The sequence below is a fragment of the Aricia agestis genome, chromosome 3 (genome assembly GCF_905147365.1).
Source record: "Aricia agestis chromosome 3, ilAriAges1.1, whole genome shotgun sequence".
In the NCBI taxonomy this organism is placed as follows: domain Eukaryota; kingdom Metazoa; phylum Arthropoda; class Insecta; order Lepidoptera; family Lycaenidae; genus Aricia; species Aricia agestis.
In genome coordinates, this window is record NC_056408.1 from 13914856 (window position 1) to 13932248 (window position 17393).

Here is a 17393-nt window from a genome sequence, read left to right on the forward strand (position 1 = left end):
GGCAAAAGATCAAAGGACATTTGTCAAGCTTCGCGCTCCATCCACACATAGGCCGCGCGATCAGTTTGCCCGGAGTTATAATTATGATGATTATTATAATATGTAATAATTTTTGTATGTAATAATTTAATAAATAATAAGTAGGTAATAAAATAATTACTTATATTATTTTAATATTATAAAATATTATGTAAAAGTGAGTTTATTTCTTTGTTTGTTACGTTTTCTCGCCTTTTATTTATTTATTTCGAGAAATTCTTTAAAAACTTTTTCTTGTCCACATTTACAAAGTAATTATAAGCTGTGAATAAATAAACAGCTGCAGCTGTTAGCGACTAAACATCTATTTTGAATCCGTCCGCACATTGGCGCGATCCAAAGCATACTGAACGACCTTCCTATGTGTGGATTACTCACAAACGCCGTTGCAAGCGCACTGCCAACGCGTCTGCAGACGCGTTGGCCCAATGTGTAGAACGGGCGTTCGCGCGTTGGCCGTAGGTATTTAGACGTTGGCCAACGCGCGAACGCCCGTTCTACACATTGGGCCAACGCGTCTGCAGACGCGTTGGCCAACGCGTTCGCCTATGTCGAGAGCCGCCATATGTCGAGAGCCGCCATTAGCTCTATGATGGGGTTGGCAAGTTGGCAACACTGCTTGTCTACAAATATATATTAATAATCTGTGACTGCTTGTGACTTAATTTCATGAATGTTTGTGAATAAATAATCGGATAAATAAAATCCAAATCGCCTTTATTTCATGATTTAAAATTTAATTGTAACATTTATTTATACATACAGTCAATGTTATGTTGACCTAAGTGATATGTGTAGTTATAAATTGTGGGACAAGAAGTGCGTTATTTGGGTGTTACTCTGACATGTCTTTCATTTGAGAATTCCTAAATAGACCTTTCATGTCGGGGCCGTGTATAAAAATAACATTGGTTGATGCGACCGTCGACCGGTCTGACTTCAGTGCCTGATTCAGTCTGCGTCTCCATTCACGATGACTTCTAAAATGCATATCCTGGGTACTTTATTACTGGCGTTAGGTAAGAATAGTTGTTTCCTATTATTAAAAACAATGGTTTCACCGTTGAAATTAATATAACATTTTAATACAGTAAAATGTCACTATTTCCAACATAATTTTCAACAAACAATTCAATGTGAAACATTAAAAATGGTAGACAACAAGAGATTCTCACAAATTCCCCTCAAGAACTGAGAACAACTTAAAAATACAGACATAAGCAAAGTTTTTATTTAATTTCTAATACTAAACATAGTCTATAATGGTATAAATCATTGATTCTCAAAGTGGTCAAAGTGGACCAGGGGTCCACGGGAGCCCGACAGGGGTCTACGCTTGTGTGGAAAAAAATGGGGGTCTACAAGTCGTTAACAGGGGTCTATAAAAAAATATTTGGTGACCCGACTTGACTTCTCCTGAATATAGGCAGCCAATTTTACAGGGGGTCCGCAGTATACACCAACACCTTAAAAGTGGACCACGAAACAAAGGAGTTAGGGAACCTCTGGTATAAATTATATACTGTCTGTTTTGTTGCCAAAGCCACTGAACCACTTCTCTATCTAATTCTAATCTACCCTAGATCCCATACCCAAACGGATGATAAAAGGACCTTACTATTACTAAGATTTTGCTGTCTGTCATCCACCTAGCCTAGCTGTATCTCAAGAATTGTCATACCGAGGCAGTTGAAGTTTTGACAAATAATTAAAAAATAAAAATATTTAAGTGGGGCTTCATGTAATTATTTTTGCTCTTTTTTTGCTTGATATCAATAATCAGCCAAGTGCGAGTTGGACTTGCGCACGTAGGGTTCCGTACCGTTATAGAGCAAAAATAGGCCAAAAATAGTGTGCTTTGTTTGGGAGCCCCACCTTGATTATTTTATCATTAATTATTGAAGTATAGATACAATTGAGTATTTTGTGAACATTTCAAGTGCCTACCTATTGCCACTATGGACATTGAGCAAAAAATTACAAAATAATTATGTTTATTATATGGGATAAACATAAATATTTATTTTGTTTTCAGTATTTGTTGTTAAAGCGGCAGCAGATATACATACTTTGTGAAAATTTCAGAAATCTAGCTAGCGGTTCTTGAGATACATCCTGGAGGCCGACAGACGGACAGATAGACATCAAAGTCTTAGTAATAGGGTCCTGTTTTTACCCTTTAGGTATGGAACCCTAAAAATGAATATATTAAGGGGTGCCCCTTAATATAAAAAATCAATATACAGTGGGGCCTCGATAGTCCGAAATCCAAACCCCAGCTAATCCGAACACCTATATAATCCGAACGACCTCCCTTTCCCGCACAAATCACTCCCGTAGCCGCGCTGCGCCGGCGCATTTAGTGCCGTGTTAGACGTCTTAAGCAAATGAGCAAAAAGGTTAAAAAATAGTGCAATATAATATTACTAAGTCAATGGTATAGAAAACTTGTAATTGGCCAGTTTTTATAACTACGTTTAATAAGTATGTGGTCGTAAAAAATACACTAAAGCACACCTTTTTTTTAGGAGCAACTGCCACAACATTTCAAGGAGGTATTCAAACTGATCAAAACTTGCCACCAAGGCCAAAGGAAGGTGGAATAGATACGCGATACTGTGAGTTCTACAATGGAACTTCACCTGATACATGCGATTCCACAGAGAATTCGACCTGCCCACCTCAACCTATCATCAAAGATGCTTGTCAACCTATCGAAGCATACAAGAGTAACCACTGCTTTGTCATCTGGTACTATGATAATACCACTAATAAGGCAACAGTCCAGGTAAAGGGATGTTTCATTGACACCGTCGCTTGTAACCAGCGGGCATCGAGATGTCGCATTCACAACAACAAGCGTCCACTGCTTCATTGCTGCTGCGAAGGCGATATGTGTAATGCAAACATGACATTTCCTGGATACGAAGCCGGAATGTCTACTTCGACTGAACCACCTCCTGAGAGAATTCCTACATCTCCTTTGCCGACCCCCGACAGCGACACGAACGCCGTTATTGCCTACATTTTGACACCGCTGTTTCTGCTGTTCGCTTTACTAGTCGGATGCTACTTTTTGTACAGAAAAAGAAAAAGTAGTTCCTTCGCCGAGTTAGCGAGTGGGGAGGTATCGTTGTCGAGACCGCCCTCGGCGGGCGGAGGCATGGAGGAGGCCGGCGGATTGCTGGGCCAAGTTACGCTGTGCGAAGTGCGCGCTCGCGGACGCTTCGGTGCAGTGTGGAGGGCAAAGCTCGGCCCGCGCGATGTCGCCGTCAAAGTTTTCCCGTTACAAGACAAGCAGTCCTGGCTAGCAGAACAGAAAATCTATAGACTTCCTAGGATGGATCATCCGGATATCCTGCATTTCATTGGGGTCGATAAAAAAGGAGATAATTTGCAAGCTGAATACTGGCTCATCACTGCTTATCATGAGAAGGTATTGTATTAGGTACTAGTTTTGTAAAAAAAATGTGTTAGTGTATTGGCATGTTTTGATTGTTTTTAGATTTATTGATTACTAGCTGTGCCCCGCGGTGTTACCCGCGATTTATTAGGTAAACTAAATTGTGTATTAATAGGTAAATAGTTATTGGTAATTAGAGACAAAATGAATTGAGTTTGATCATCGGAAACATCAATTTTTGATGACTGAAGGATGGAAGTTGATTAACCTGTCATATGCTATTTTTTTTAACCGACTTCCAAAACGAAGGAGATAAAAATATATATTTTATGTTCAGATGTATTTTTTTTCTGATTTATGATTAACTTCGCTGTCTATGAAACGATTTCCAACATTTCGCAGTGTAAAGGACTGTGAGACGAAGGACGGGACGGACGGGCGGCGCATCTATACTTATAAAGTTGAAGAGTTTGTTTGTTTAAACGCGCTAATGTCATAAACTACTGATCCCATTTAAAAAAAAATCTTAACCCATTTACCCAGGAAGTATATAAGATTAAAGTGTATCAGGAGTTTCTAATCTTTTTGAGGCTGCAGCGCAGTTACACTTAGGTGACAAAAAAAGACAAAAAAAATCAAATGAAAACGATCATAACATCTCCTCCATTTTGAAAGTAGGTTAAAAATGTAGCCTATGTGTTAATCCAGGATGTCAGCTACCTTCTTGTAAAATTTTGTCGAAATCGGTCCAGCCGTTTAAGCGTGAAGATGTAACAAACATACAAACTCACAAACTCACATACTTTCGGCTTTATAATATAAGTAGTTAAAAGCAACAGTTCCAGGAAGGGCGGGAGGTTTGGGGGGGCGGAGCGGATAGGCTATCGCCCTGTCTACCCCCAAGCAGTAGACAGGGCGATAGCCTATTAATCAATTTATAAAATGAACATAACACCTCCTCCGTTCCGGAAATCGGTTAAAAATTAAGACCATGTGTTAATCCAGGATGTCAGCTACCTCCTTGTAAAATTTTGTCGAAATCGGTCCAGCCGTTTAAGCGTGAAAAAGTAACAAACATAAGATAAGATAAGCCTTTATTCACAACAATTATTTTACATTTACATAATTACACAAAACAAAATTATTTCCTTGTTGGTTGTCTTAAGACATAGGCCTCCTCCAGATTATGCCACATAGTCCTGTCTTTGCAATCTCTTCTCCAGTTCTTTGGTAGGTCATCTTCCCACCTTTTACATTGCCTTCCTTGTTTTCTTTTTCCATTCCTTGGGTACCATTCTGTTAGATATTTGGTCCACTTTTCTTTGTTCGACCTCATCATATGTCCCGTCCATCGCCATTTAAGGGTTTTGACTTTTTACATTATATCTGTTACTTTTGTTATATTCCGTAGATCGGTTAGTTTCCATCTATCTTTTAGTTTTACGCCTATCATACTTCTTTCCATACTTTGTTGACATACCTTTAATTTATGGATGTTCTTTTCTGTCATACTCCAAGTTTGGCATCCGTAAGTCAGCACCGGAAGGATACATGTGTCAAATATTTTTGCTTTTTGTCGTATTGGTATTTTTTCGTTTTTCATTACCTCTTTTAGAGACCAGTATCTTGACCAGCTATTTGTTATCCTTCTTTCGATCTCTTTTGACATCAAATTCGTGGGTGATATAATGTGGCCGAGATACACATATTCATCAACATATTCAATTTTCTGGTTTGCTACTGCTATTGCATCTTTATTTCTGTTGGTCATAACTTTTGTTTTACTTGCATTCATGGACAACCCAGCTTTTAGGCTTTCGGCGGATAATTCATTGAGCATTTTTTGCAGTTCTGCTGGTGTTTTTGCAAATAATACTAAATCATCGGCGAACCTGGGGTGTGTTAGGTTTTGTCCATTTATGTTGATGCCATTGTTTTCCCAGTCTAATCTTCTAAAAATGTCTTCTAGAACAGCCGTAAACAATTTTGGGGATAGAGGGTCTCCTTGCCTTACTCCCTTATGGATTTTAAACTCTTCGCCTATTCCTTCTAGCTGTATTCGTGCTGTGTTTTGTAATTTTTTTTAATTATGTTTATATATTTTTGTTGTATTCCTTGGTTTTGAAGGGCTTTATAGATAGAAGTGTGAATTAACGAGTCAAAGGCTTTATTATAGTCCACGAATCCGATATAATATGGTTGTCCATACTCGTTATGTTTTTCCATAGCTGGGCACCGTTAATCAAATAGTTAACTTCGTTAATCGTTAATCCGTTAAGAAAAAAGTTAGCTTCGTTAAACGTTAAAGCGTTACATTACGGACGAATTAACGCAAGTTAACGTTAATCGTTAATTCGTTAATATGTGTAATATGGCCTTGTTATGATTTATATAATTGCGTTAGTGTACATGATATACAAAACCTGTTGGTTTAGGTTCTGGAAGTGAATTATAGGTTAGGGACAAAACAACATATTTTTATAATTATTGTATTCTACCGAACTAAATTACACTGCGCTCTTCTTTGTCAACATCAGGCGCGGTACGAAGGGGGGGGGGGGGGGGGGGGGGGGGTCACAGGGGACATGACCCCCCCCCCCTCCAATTCTAAGGTCAAATTGAAAAATAATAAAAGGAAATTTCTAGTTATCCTACAGCGATAAATTTTTAGTGTAGTGACTAGTGAGTGACCCGTGAAATGATAAAACGAAACAAATCTCTTCTCACTCGCACTCGCCTGAAAATGTATTGTTTTTGTTTCACTCACTGTTGCCGTGCCGCGACGCCGCGCTGCCCGCCCGCCCGGCACTTGTCGTTTCATACTAACTGCCTGAACCTGTTTTCGCGCCGCGCCGCGGTGCCGTGCGGTAAATAGTTGGCATTGGATTAACGATTAACGGACTTCTGCATATTAACGGAAGTTAACGAGTCCGTTAATATTTTTAAAAGTTAACTTAAAAGTTAATCCGTTAATCAAAATGTTAACTTCGTTAATTAACGATTAACGGATTAACGAGTTAATGCCCAGCTATGTGTTTTTCTATCAATTGCTTTAGAGAATGAATATGGTCAACAGTCGAGAAATCGTTACGGAAGCCTGCCTGTTCTTTTGGTTGTTGTTCTATCTAGGTTTTTTGTTAGGCGGTCTAGGATAATTTTACTGAAGATTTTATAAGTATTCGCCATTAGACTTATGGACCTGTAATTATCGGTTTTGTTTTTGTTCCCCTTTTTGTGGATAAGTATTATAGTTGATTTTGTCCATTGTTGAGGTATGGTTTCTGTTGTAATAATGGTGTCAAAGAGCTGTTAGAGGCTGCACTAAAACATCTGCTAATCCTTTTAGAAGTTCATTTGTTATCATGTCCCCGCCGGGTGCTTTATTGTTTTTTTGGGACATAATGGCTTTTCTAGTTTCTGCCGGAAGTATGTCTGGGACTTTTCCCTCGTTTATATTGCAGTGGATTGAATCATTGTTGTCTGTTCTTGTTTCCGGTAAGTTTTTTAAGTTTCGGTAAAAATCTGTAGCTGTTTTATTTATTGTTTCTCTTTTCTTAGTTAACATTTCATCACCTTTTCTGTTTTTTGTTTTAATTTCAGGAATCCATTCTTTGTATTCTTTTAGAGTTTTAAGTGCTTTCTTTATTCCTCCTGTTTTTTCTATTTCTTGTCTAATACGTGTCAATATTAATTCTTTGTTATGTTTCCTTATATTTTTATTAATTTTTTTGCTGATATCTTCTATTTCTTTGAGATTGTTTTTTCGATCTTTTATTAGCCCTCTTCTAATTTCCATGAGTTTTTTGGCTTCTTGTCCTAGCTTGTCTTTTGCTTTATGTTGGGTTCTTATTTTATTTGCTATGGATGTAATGGACTTTTCTAGTATGTTGTATTTTTCTTGTATGTTGTAGTAACAACCAAAAATATCGAAACACTAGCAGACAGCAGTCTGCTAGTGTTTCGATATTTTTTTGGAGTTCTAACAATACTTCTGCCGGAAGAGGATTTGGGATGTTAGACATTGTTGATTTCCCTAATTTACTTCTTGGTCTCTTTTGGCTTATGTTCATAGTGGCTCTTACCATTCTATGATTTGTACTGAAGTTGAGTTTGTTAATCACTTCTACGTTATTGAAATGTGATGGGAAATTGGTGAGTATGTAATCACTTGTGTCTATTACATTAGTGTGCTTGCCATCGGGAGAAATCCAGGTCCATTGTCGCGATGGTTTTCTTTTGTAGAATCCATTCATAATTTTCAGGTTGTTTTCATGGGCCAGTTCTACTAGCTTGTAACCATTAGAATTTCTTTTGCCTCTGCTATATTTACCTATAATATTTTCTTCACCACATTCTTGCTTCCCTGTTTGGCTGTTAAAATCTCCCATGACAATTTTTTGTTTATAAAATTCTATTAAAGTGTCATTTAAGGTTTTATAAAATGTTTCCTTTTCTTTCTCGTTCGCTTGTTCTGTGGGTGCGTAGGCCTGTATGATAGACCAGGGTGATTGATGGTTTGGTATGTTGATGTTTAATATTGCGATACGATCTGATTTGCTTTTGAATTCTATAATGTTTTTCTTTAATCGTTTTTTAATTATGAAGCCCACTCCATGCATACCTTGTCTCTCTCCTTTGTAGTATAGGATGCAGTCTGGGTATTCTCGTATTTCTTCGCCCATTCTTCGCACTTCACTAAGTCCTAATATGTCCCATTTGATTAAACTTAAGGCTTCTTCCAGTTCTGATAATTTTTCGTCTGTTCGTAGTGTTCTGGTGTTTAGTGTTGCTATGTGTATTTTTTTTTACCTCTGGAGGGTTTTGGTCTAATTTCACACGGGGACCAGCCGGATTGGGAAATGTATTCTTTGTTGGTTTTTTTACGATTTTTCCTGTGATTTTGGCTCCCCGTTGAGCGAAATAAAAAAATAAAAGTCACAGTGAAAAAAAATACAAAGAATACTCAAAGTTACTAAAGGCTTGCATACTCAAATCTAAACAACTAAATAATATATTTTTTTACGAAATAGAAAAAATAAATGTAAAGCTGTATGGGATATAATAAATGACAATATTAATGACAATTATCTAAATAGAGACATAGAAAAAATATCTTACAATAATCAATCATATGTAACGCCTTTTTGATATAAGTAATTTATTTAATAACTTTTATATCAATCAGAATAATGACAGTCATTTTAAATTCAATAGGAATGGCATTAATAATACAATGCAATATAGTAATTATAGTAATTCAATGTACCTTAAGCCTACATGTCCGGTAGAAATATATAAATTGATACATACTCTCAACAATACGAAATCTGTCGGTGTCGATGATATAAATACAAAAGTAATCAAGCTATCAGCTATATGTCAGCCATTGAGTTTTATTATTAATCGTTCTTTTCAGGAAGGCACATTTCCTGAAAAACTTAAAAAGTCGATAGTGAAACCAATATTTAAGAAAGGCGATGTGACAGACATGAACAACTATCGTCCAATCACACTAATACCGGTTATTTCAAAAATATTTGAGAGAGCTATGTTAGATAGACTGACTGACTATGTATCGAGTCAAAACATCCTCACGAAAGATCAGTTTGGTTTTAGGAAGAATTGTAATACTACTGTAGCATGTTTTGTCCTAATTAAATATATTACTGAGTCCCTAAATAACAGAATTCCGGTTACTACTATATTTTTAGATATGAGAAAAGCTTTTGATAACGTAAATCACGATTTACTTCTTTACAAATTACAAAAGTACGGAATTAGAGGAATAGTAAAAAGCTGGATAAAGAGCTATTTATCTAACCGGTTTCAATGCGTCGAAATTAGCAAAATACGTAATGGAAAAAAGATAACAAATCGGTCGAACTTTCAACTTATCGAATGTGGCGTACCACAAGGCAGTGTTCTAGGCCCATATCTTTTTTTACTGTACATTAATGGTCTTCCACATGTATCTACAGACAAGAAGATTTTATTTGTTGACGATACAACACTTATCATAAAATGCGATGATATCGAAAACTATAAAAATAATATTAACGAAAATCTTGATAAAGTACACTGACATGGCTTGGTAATAATAATTTGAAAATAAATATAAGTAAGACACATTTAATACAATTTCAAAATTACAATAGACGAAAATTCGACATAAATATTTATTATAAGGACATAAAAATTGAGGAAGTTAACTCAACTAAATTTCTGGGCGTTATGTTGGACAAATACTGCAACTGGAAAGAACAAGTAGAATATGTATGCACAAAGCTAGATAGATTCGTTTACGCCCTTAAAAGATTACGGCAGACAGTAAGTACAGAAGCAGCCCTGAGTGCTTACCATGGATATGTGTCATCGGCACTATCATATGGGCTTATATTATGGGGAAATTCTACAGATATTGATAAAGCGTTCCGTTTACAAAAAAAATGTGTTAGAACAATTGCTGGAGCAGGTTTTCTAGAGAGTTGTAAGCCGCTGTTCAAAAAGTTTAAGATACTGCCCCTCACTAGCATGTATATAAAGGAAGCATGTATTTTTGTAAAGTTACACCCTGAATATTTCCCACTGAAATCGGATTTAGGACGAAAAAACGAAAGGCATAAATTTAAAATCTATTTTCCGTTATGTAACTTAAATATATATAAGGACAACGCATTTGTACAGATTATAAAAATTTACAATTTTTTACCAGACGAATTTAAGAACTTGCCTTTCAAAGTATTTAAAAGAAATTTGACATTATGGCTAATAGAAAAATGTTTTTATAATATGAATGAATATTTTGCGCACAAAAGATTAATATAATTTATAGGATTGATTGGACTAATTATTATTATTATTATTAATAATTTATGATTAATGTGTATAAATGAAATTGTGTAATTTATTAATTATTGTGACATCTCTTTTATTATATTTGACATTAAATTGACATTGTATATGAACTTAATAGCAACACGAATAATCGTATTTTCTATTTTTCTTTTTAAATGCATGTATTTAAATTCACACACCATTATTATGGTAGAATGTACAGAATCTTTTGTTATGACTTAATCTACTACTATCTTTGTACTGCATTCTTGTGAATAAAGAATTATGAATTATGAAGTGGGTTTTGGGTCGTTGCTGGGTCTTGGACGAAATATGTCGAACCTCTTATTTATTTTGTATGGTGTTGACATTTTTTTCCCTGTAGTTTCGGTCGATGGAGATTTGGATGGTGATCTTTTTCTTTTGTTTTCAGGGTCTTTAGATTTTTTTACTATGAGCTTATCATATTTTATGTATGCTGTATTTCCTTTTTTTTGCTCCATTTCCATCTCTTTCTTGAGCTCTTTCCTCAAGAAAGAGATGGATGGATAAGTAACAAACATACAAACTCACAAACTCGCATACTTTCGGCTTTATAATATTAGTAGGATGTGAGTTTATTGTTTAAGAGCATAATAATATTATATAAAATTGAATTTATAGTATTCCCAAAATTTTATTGGGTTGACCATTTCTTCGGCAGGGCTCCCTCTGTGACTACCTGAAGGCGCACACGTTGACGTGGGCTGAGGCGTGGCGGGTGGCTGCCGGTGTGGCTCGGGGTCTCGCTCACTTGCACGAGGAAGACGGTGGGAAGCCCGCAATCGCCCATCGCGACTTTAAATCTAAGAATGTCCTCCTGAAAGCGGACTTGAGCGCATGCATTGCTGACTTTGGCCTGGCCTTGGTGTTTGTCGCGGGGCACGGCTGCGGCGATGCCCACGGTCAGGTCGGGACCAGGCGGTACATGGCGCCCGAGGTCCTCGACGGAGCTATCAACTTCACGAAGGATGCGTTTTTGAGAATAGACATGTACGCTTGCGCGTTGGTCCTATGGGAAATTGTTTCAAGGTGAAATTGAGAGGATTTTTTTCATTGTTACTGTAATTATCAAGTGATATTTTAATAGCTCTTTTTGTTCTTAGAGATTAAAATGGTTATCACTATAATATATTAATGGTAGTATTTAATCGAGTGACTGTAAATGACAGTTTTAGGTGTCAACATTACTAAATTTGGGTTACAGAATTACTATTTGAGCGACTGAGAGTGAGTGACGAGAAATTAACAGAACAGCAACTTAGAAATTATTTATTTGAGTTACTTAAAATACAAAATGAGCAGCTTTATAATTTTTGAGCGACCTAATATCTGTTTGAGTGTCAACGTTACGTCCTGCATTTTTTCAATATTTGGCAAATGTAATTTTTATACTTTTTATCATCATCATATATTATAGTCTATTCTATTAAGTATATATATACACATATATATATTATATTATTTATATATATGTAAAAAAAAGTGTCCATGGAGTGATCGACCACAATTAATTAAAATTCTTAATATTATTTCAATTATCCTTGGTGCGAAAAATCTAAATAATAAAATAACAAAAAAAGGATATGGACGAACAGTCCATAGACGGCCACAATTGTATAATAAAAAAAATGAAGCTACATTTGGATAAGAGGAACAACAATTTTATATGTGAAAAAAAGTGGTAGCTAACAGAGATAGAAAGGATTTCATACTTTGATTTGATGATCCCAAAATATGTATTGTTCTATTTGTAGGAACTTAAATTATATAACGGTAAAAGTTTAGAATCATACCCAACGATTTAGAGGGGCAGGGGAGGAGGGGGGAGGGGGAGCGGGTAAACCCCGTTTATATATAAAAATCATTAATAAATTACACAAATTATAATCCTTAACGGAACGTCAAAGAAATGGGTAAAATTTTAATGGCCTGACCAAAAAAAAAACAACTGGCTTCAATTATGATTCGACGGAGACCCGCTAAGCGGGGCTCCTACTTCTGGGTGGTGTACAAAAAATAACCACGATGTCTTACCTAACCCAAAAAAGTCGTATTGATCCGCAGCCCAACTCACCTGACTGCAACGATTCGTCGCCCCGCCCCCATTCGAATTCGCACGCATTTAACAATATGTAGTTTTCATTAAAACACGTATCAAAATATAAAATATAAAGCCTCAAATAGAATATCAGTAACCAATTATCATATATAAAGCAGCTCACAAAAGTTTGCTCAAAATGAACTTTTTAGTAGCTCGTAATAAATAACCTCACTTAGAGAAATTGAATCTATATTTAATATTGAAGTTGCCCGCTATGTATTTCCAGTCGCTCACTTAGAAATACAGTCGCTCGGATAGAATTTTAATATCTGAAATAGATTAATCGCAATCCAAATTTTGTAAGCTCGTTTTGGATTTTATTATAAATCAATATTAGTCGTAATTTTAGTTTATTTTTCGCTTAGTCAAATTAATACCGCTCATGTTATTAAAACAGTATGTTCATCATCAGTCGCAAAATAATTTTTTATTCGCTCGTTTTATTATTTCCCATATATTAAAATTCCAGATGCATCGAAGGCGGCATTGATCCAGCGGCGCAATATCGTTTGCCTCTCGAGGAGGAGGTGGGTTCACATCCCGGCCTTGAGGAGATGCAGGAGACTGTTGTTCAAAGGAAAATGAGACCGCAAATACAGCCGCAATGGCGAAATCACCCCGTAAGTTTATTTAGTAAATAATTGGCTCAAATTTATACTAAAAGATGCAATCCCCGCAATTCCGTTGCGAATTTCGTCAAAATTCGTTTATTGCACGGGAATATTATGTCCTTCCCAAGAATCAAAGTATCTCCATACCAAATTTCAGCAAAATCGGTTTAACGGTTTGTGCATGAAGAGACAACAGACAGAGAGAGATAAACAAACAGGCACACTTTTGCATTTATAATATTAGTATGGATATTAACATTAAAGTTACGATGGGCCTGGCATAACATATAGCAAAATCCCTTTATTTAAATAAAGATAGGTATATAAAAAAACAACATTAAAATTGTATTACAATAATTTTGAACTTCAAACTTTGTGTTCACCTTTTGCTTTCTAGATAGAAAAACAAAATTCAATCGACTTTATCAGTGTGAAACTTCCCAGCTTTGATATTTTAAGGAAGTCTTATGATACTACTTGTACAAAATAACCTCGAATAAAACTTATTAGGGTCTGGCCGTACTGTGTGACACGATGGAGGAGTGCTGGGACCACGACGCGGAGGCGCGGCTGTCGGCGTCGTGCGTGCTCGAGCGCGTCGCGACGCAGCGCCCCGCCCCGCCGGCCCCGCCCCCCGCCGCCACGCCCGACACCACGCCCCTCCTCATACACGAGCTCGCGTGATCGCCGAAGCGCGGCGACGAACTGCCGCTTATACTGCTGTAAGTGTTGAGGGAGCCAATACATAATATAAGTACGAAAAATATACTCGGTTCCAAATCATTTTTGATATAATCAGTTTGATCGCCTAAAATGGCCAAAAATGAATTAAAACTGAAATGGTATTGATGCTGTTATAAGAGTTAGAAGTTTATAAACTACATACATAGAAAATATATTATTGAAACACAACATTTATAATATAACAATGATACCAATGATAAATAATAATAATAGGGTTTGGTTGTTTTCATAAAATCGCTCACTTGGTTTGGTCAGTTTTGTGATTGGCGATGTAAACGAATCTAATGCTAAGTACTCACATACGGTTTTACTCGATCGAGCAATCACGTAGAGTAAAAACCACGGCTTGGGCTTTCGTCCACACATTCAGCATTACTCGATAGTTATGCTCCGAATCGAGTAAAACTTATCGGGTGGACCGCAAAACTTACACGATTGAGTATGTAAAGCTCGACGGCTCGCGTCAAGTAAGTTCGAAGGAAATAGTTAGATTTATTTAATTCCATCGAGCTAGTATCGAGCTGTGAGTTTTGCGGTCCACACAGTAATTTTTACTCGATTTGCAGTAAAACTATCGAGCAAAACCGTATGTGAGTACTTAGCATAATAATTAAGAAGTACACTAGCACTTGGTACACAATAATTGTGACTATTTTGAAATAAAAAGTTAAGTAACATAAAACAGCCTAATGAACAACACAAAATCCATTTTGAAATTTAATAAAAAAAAATATACTCTTATAAGGGTCACATCGAAACACAACCCGGCACTGCGTTTTTAAGATAGCGACAGCGCCGCTTCCCGTAGAATTTATTTAAGTCACTTGACCGTAAATATGTTATTGCTCCCTCTATGCAATTTTACTCTGAGACACATATTGTAATTTGTAAGAAATGTAAACTAAAAACGGGCTATGAACGTGGATGAATGTAGAGAACTACGTCAGAAATGCACAGAATGGAGGACTATATCCTAGCTCCTAGACTTGTAGCAAAACATATTTTTTTACATAAAATAGTTTGAAGAGTCAGTTAAAATAATAAAATTTGTTAATCTCTCTGAGAAAAAAAAAAAACATTAATCAATACTTGACCTTCGTGTTATTTATTTGTTAGCAAATTTAAATAACAAGATTACTTAGTCGTTTATTAGTTGAAGTTAAGAATCATAAAGAGTTTCATAAATTCTTAATTCCCACTTTACTATAAAATAAATACAACTGTAATTATAACACCAAAATAGATCGTTATTTATAAATAGAAGAAAATATATCGCGCTGTAATATTAAAGTAAAAATTATATTTAAAGCTTGATATTTCAAAAAAAATTAAGCAACATAAAAGCACCCCTAAGGGCATAAACTGCGTTAAGCGGGCACCCGCGCGGTTTCATACAAAAGTGACCCGTCGCGGGCAGCCGCGCGGCAAACCATCGCGGGCAGGCGGGCCCCGCGCCCGCGCAACGGAGCCCGTCTCCCCGCGCGACGGTTCCCGCGCGACGGTTCCCATTGACTAAACTTTACAACAAATTCCCCGCATAGCAACCTAGATTCAACGAAAGAGCTCACTGGTTTTCTTTTTTTTTTGCTAGTCGTCGTTTTGCTAAGTAATAATATATTAAGTTCTCCACCGATACGACTGTACATGCACAATGTTAAAATTAAACTGGAGACACTGCGTAAGTCGGGTCTCCGCGACGGGGACCGCTGCGTGTTCACGCGCGTGCTCAAGCGACGTGCGCCCGTCGCGGGTGCCCGCTTAACGCAGTTTATGCCCTTAGGGCGTTCGCTGCGTTGAGCGTGTGCCCGGCGCGGCTGCACGGCGCGGGCGCCCGCGCCGTGCGCTCGCCTTAGTAATCGTGCGACGGCTGACTCGCTCAACGCAGCGCTGCTCTATGGGATGACATGAAACAAGCACGCCTCGCGGCTGGACGCGCCGGGCGCACGCTTAACGCAGCGAACGCCCTTAAAGTTAAAAAAACCTTGCACCTGGCTACATAATATTTTATTTTTTATTAACATAAATTACGTAACAAACCCCGACTGAAATAAAATTTAAACATATATTGACTTTTATTGTGCCACGCATACAATTTCAATAATTTGTGTTAATAAACATTTCAATAAACGAAGATAAATTAGTAGTCATGTTTTACTCATGGAAACTTAACAGTTAACTTATTCTTCCAAAATTAATAAGTTCGTTTGCCAAATCCTCATTGGTGTAAATACTCACTGTACATTGTACAAATCATAGTCATCGGTCGCATTTAAAACTTTGTATTATATTTTTGTAAAGTTTATTTGAAAGAGGATTGTCGTATTGTAATCATATTAATATTTTTACAAAGTAACATTATTTTTCTACTTATATTTTTTGTAATTGACCCGTCGCAACTGAGTAAAACATTTGTTAGTGCTGTTAGTTATTGTTTCACAAACCTGCCCTATTGACATTTTGTCATATTGTATGTATGCCTTATTGCTGTTTTTTTATCAATATAAATTTCTTTTTCTTCCACTTCCGCCTGCTTCATAAAAATGCCTATCAAATGTTTTAAAAAGATGCGACATTTTTGTAAGGCTATTATTATATTTAATTTCGTAGATCGTATTTACATTTTGGGGTTCTTGCAACAATTATTATTGGTCGATATCAAACTCCAGTAGATCTCTTGCCCGAGCTCACGAGCCCCGCTAAACGAAGACTGTACTTTATGATTGGCTTTAGTTTTATAACTACGAAGTGCAAATTTAAGAAATCGAAGCAATGAAACTAGTTGTAAAGTTATCAGCTAAGGTTACATTCGGTTAAGACACGAATTAGAAGAGATTAATCTTAGTAACTCGTAAGGTACGACATCCGTTTGTTCGAATATGTGAAATATCTACTAAAAAACTATACAATGTTTATTTGAATATTCGTTGTCGTTGAAAATGGTAATTTTTTACTAAAAAATGCTAAGTCGTCAACAACGACATCTGGCGAAATTTCATTCGAGTGGATATTAATGAATAAACGGATCTTTAGAATGAAAGTGTTTGTCATGTAATGTTACATTTTGTTTAAGAAAATAATATCATGAAACAATCGATGCTATCAATGAAAATACATATTGTTATACAATTATCAGCAGGAAATGCGGTTTGATTTCCTACGCGGAGCATATCACCACTCATAGGATAAGGGAAAGTTGCCAAATGTAAATACATTATAGTTAATTTTTAAGTTAGTTAAACGATTTCTCTGAATGTCAGTTGTAAGTTGTGGACACATTTCAGTAGATATAATTTGCAATGGCCTAATATTTGTGTCAAAATTATCTCTTTAACGATAGGCTTTTGTAAATTAAGTATGAAGTTAATTGGCGTTATGGCTGTAAAATTCTTGTCATTTGAAGTCACGCTCAGCGCCCTAGTCTGTTTTATATAACTAGGTAATAACTATGTTAATTGTAAAACGATGTTTGAGCGCGTTTAAAAGTTGCCATGCTTCATGAGGTGGCTTCCTATGATTCATTATAATTTATCGACACATTTACTGTGCATTAGAATGTTTGTTATATTATAAAAATAAGTGCCATTTATTTCGTGAGTTTTTAGGCAGCAATATACGAAAA

At 36.3% G+C, this 17393-nt stretch overlaps 1 protein-coding gene across 1 annotated transcript; it reads left to right on the plus strand.

The window, feature by feature from the left end:
• Window positions 1–705: 705 nt before the first annotated feature.
• Window positions 706–14103, plus strand: LOC121725545 (activin receptor type-2A-like). Its single transcript, XM_042112551.1, has 5 exons — window positions 706–1058; window positions 2568–3475; window positions 10980–11347; window positions 12889–13039; window positions 13541–14103. Exons 1-5 carry the CDS (start codon window positions 1013–1015, stop codon window positions 13712–13714), a joined length of 1647 nt encoding a protein of 548 aa, XP_041968485.1. The 5' UTR covers window positions 706–1012; the 3' UTR covers window positions 13715–14103.
• Window positions 14104–17393: the final 3290 nt, after the last annotated feature.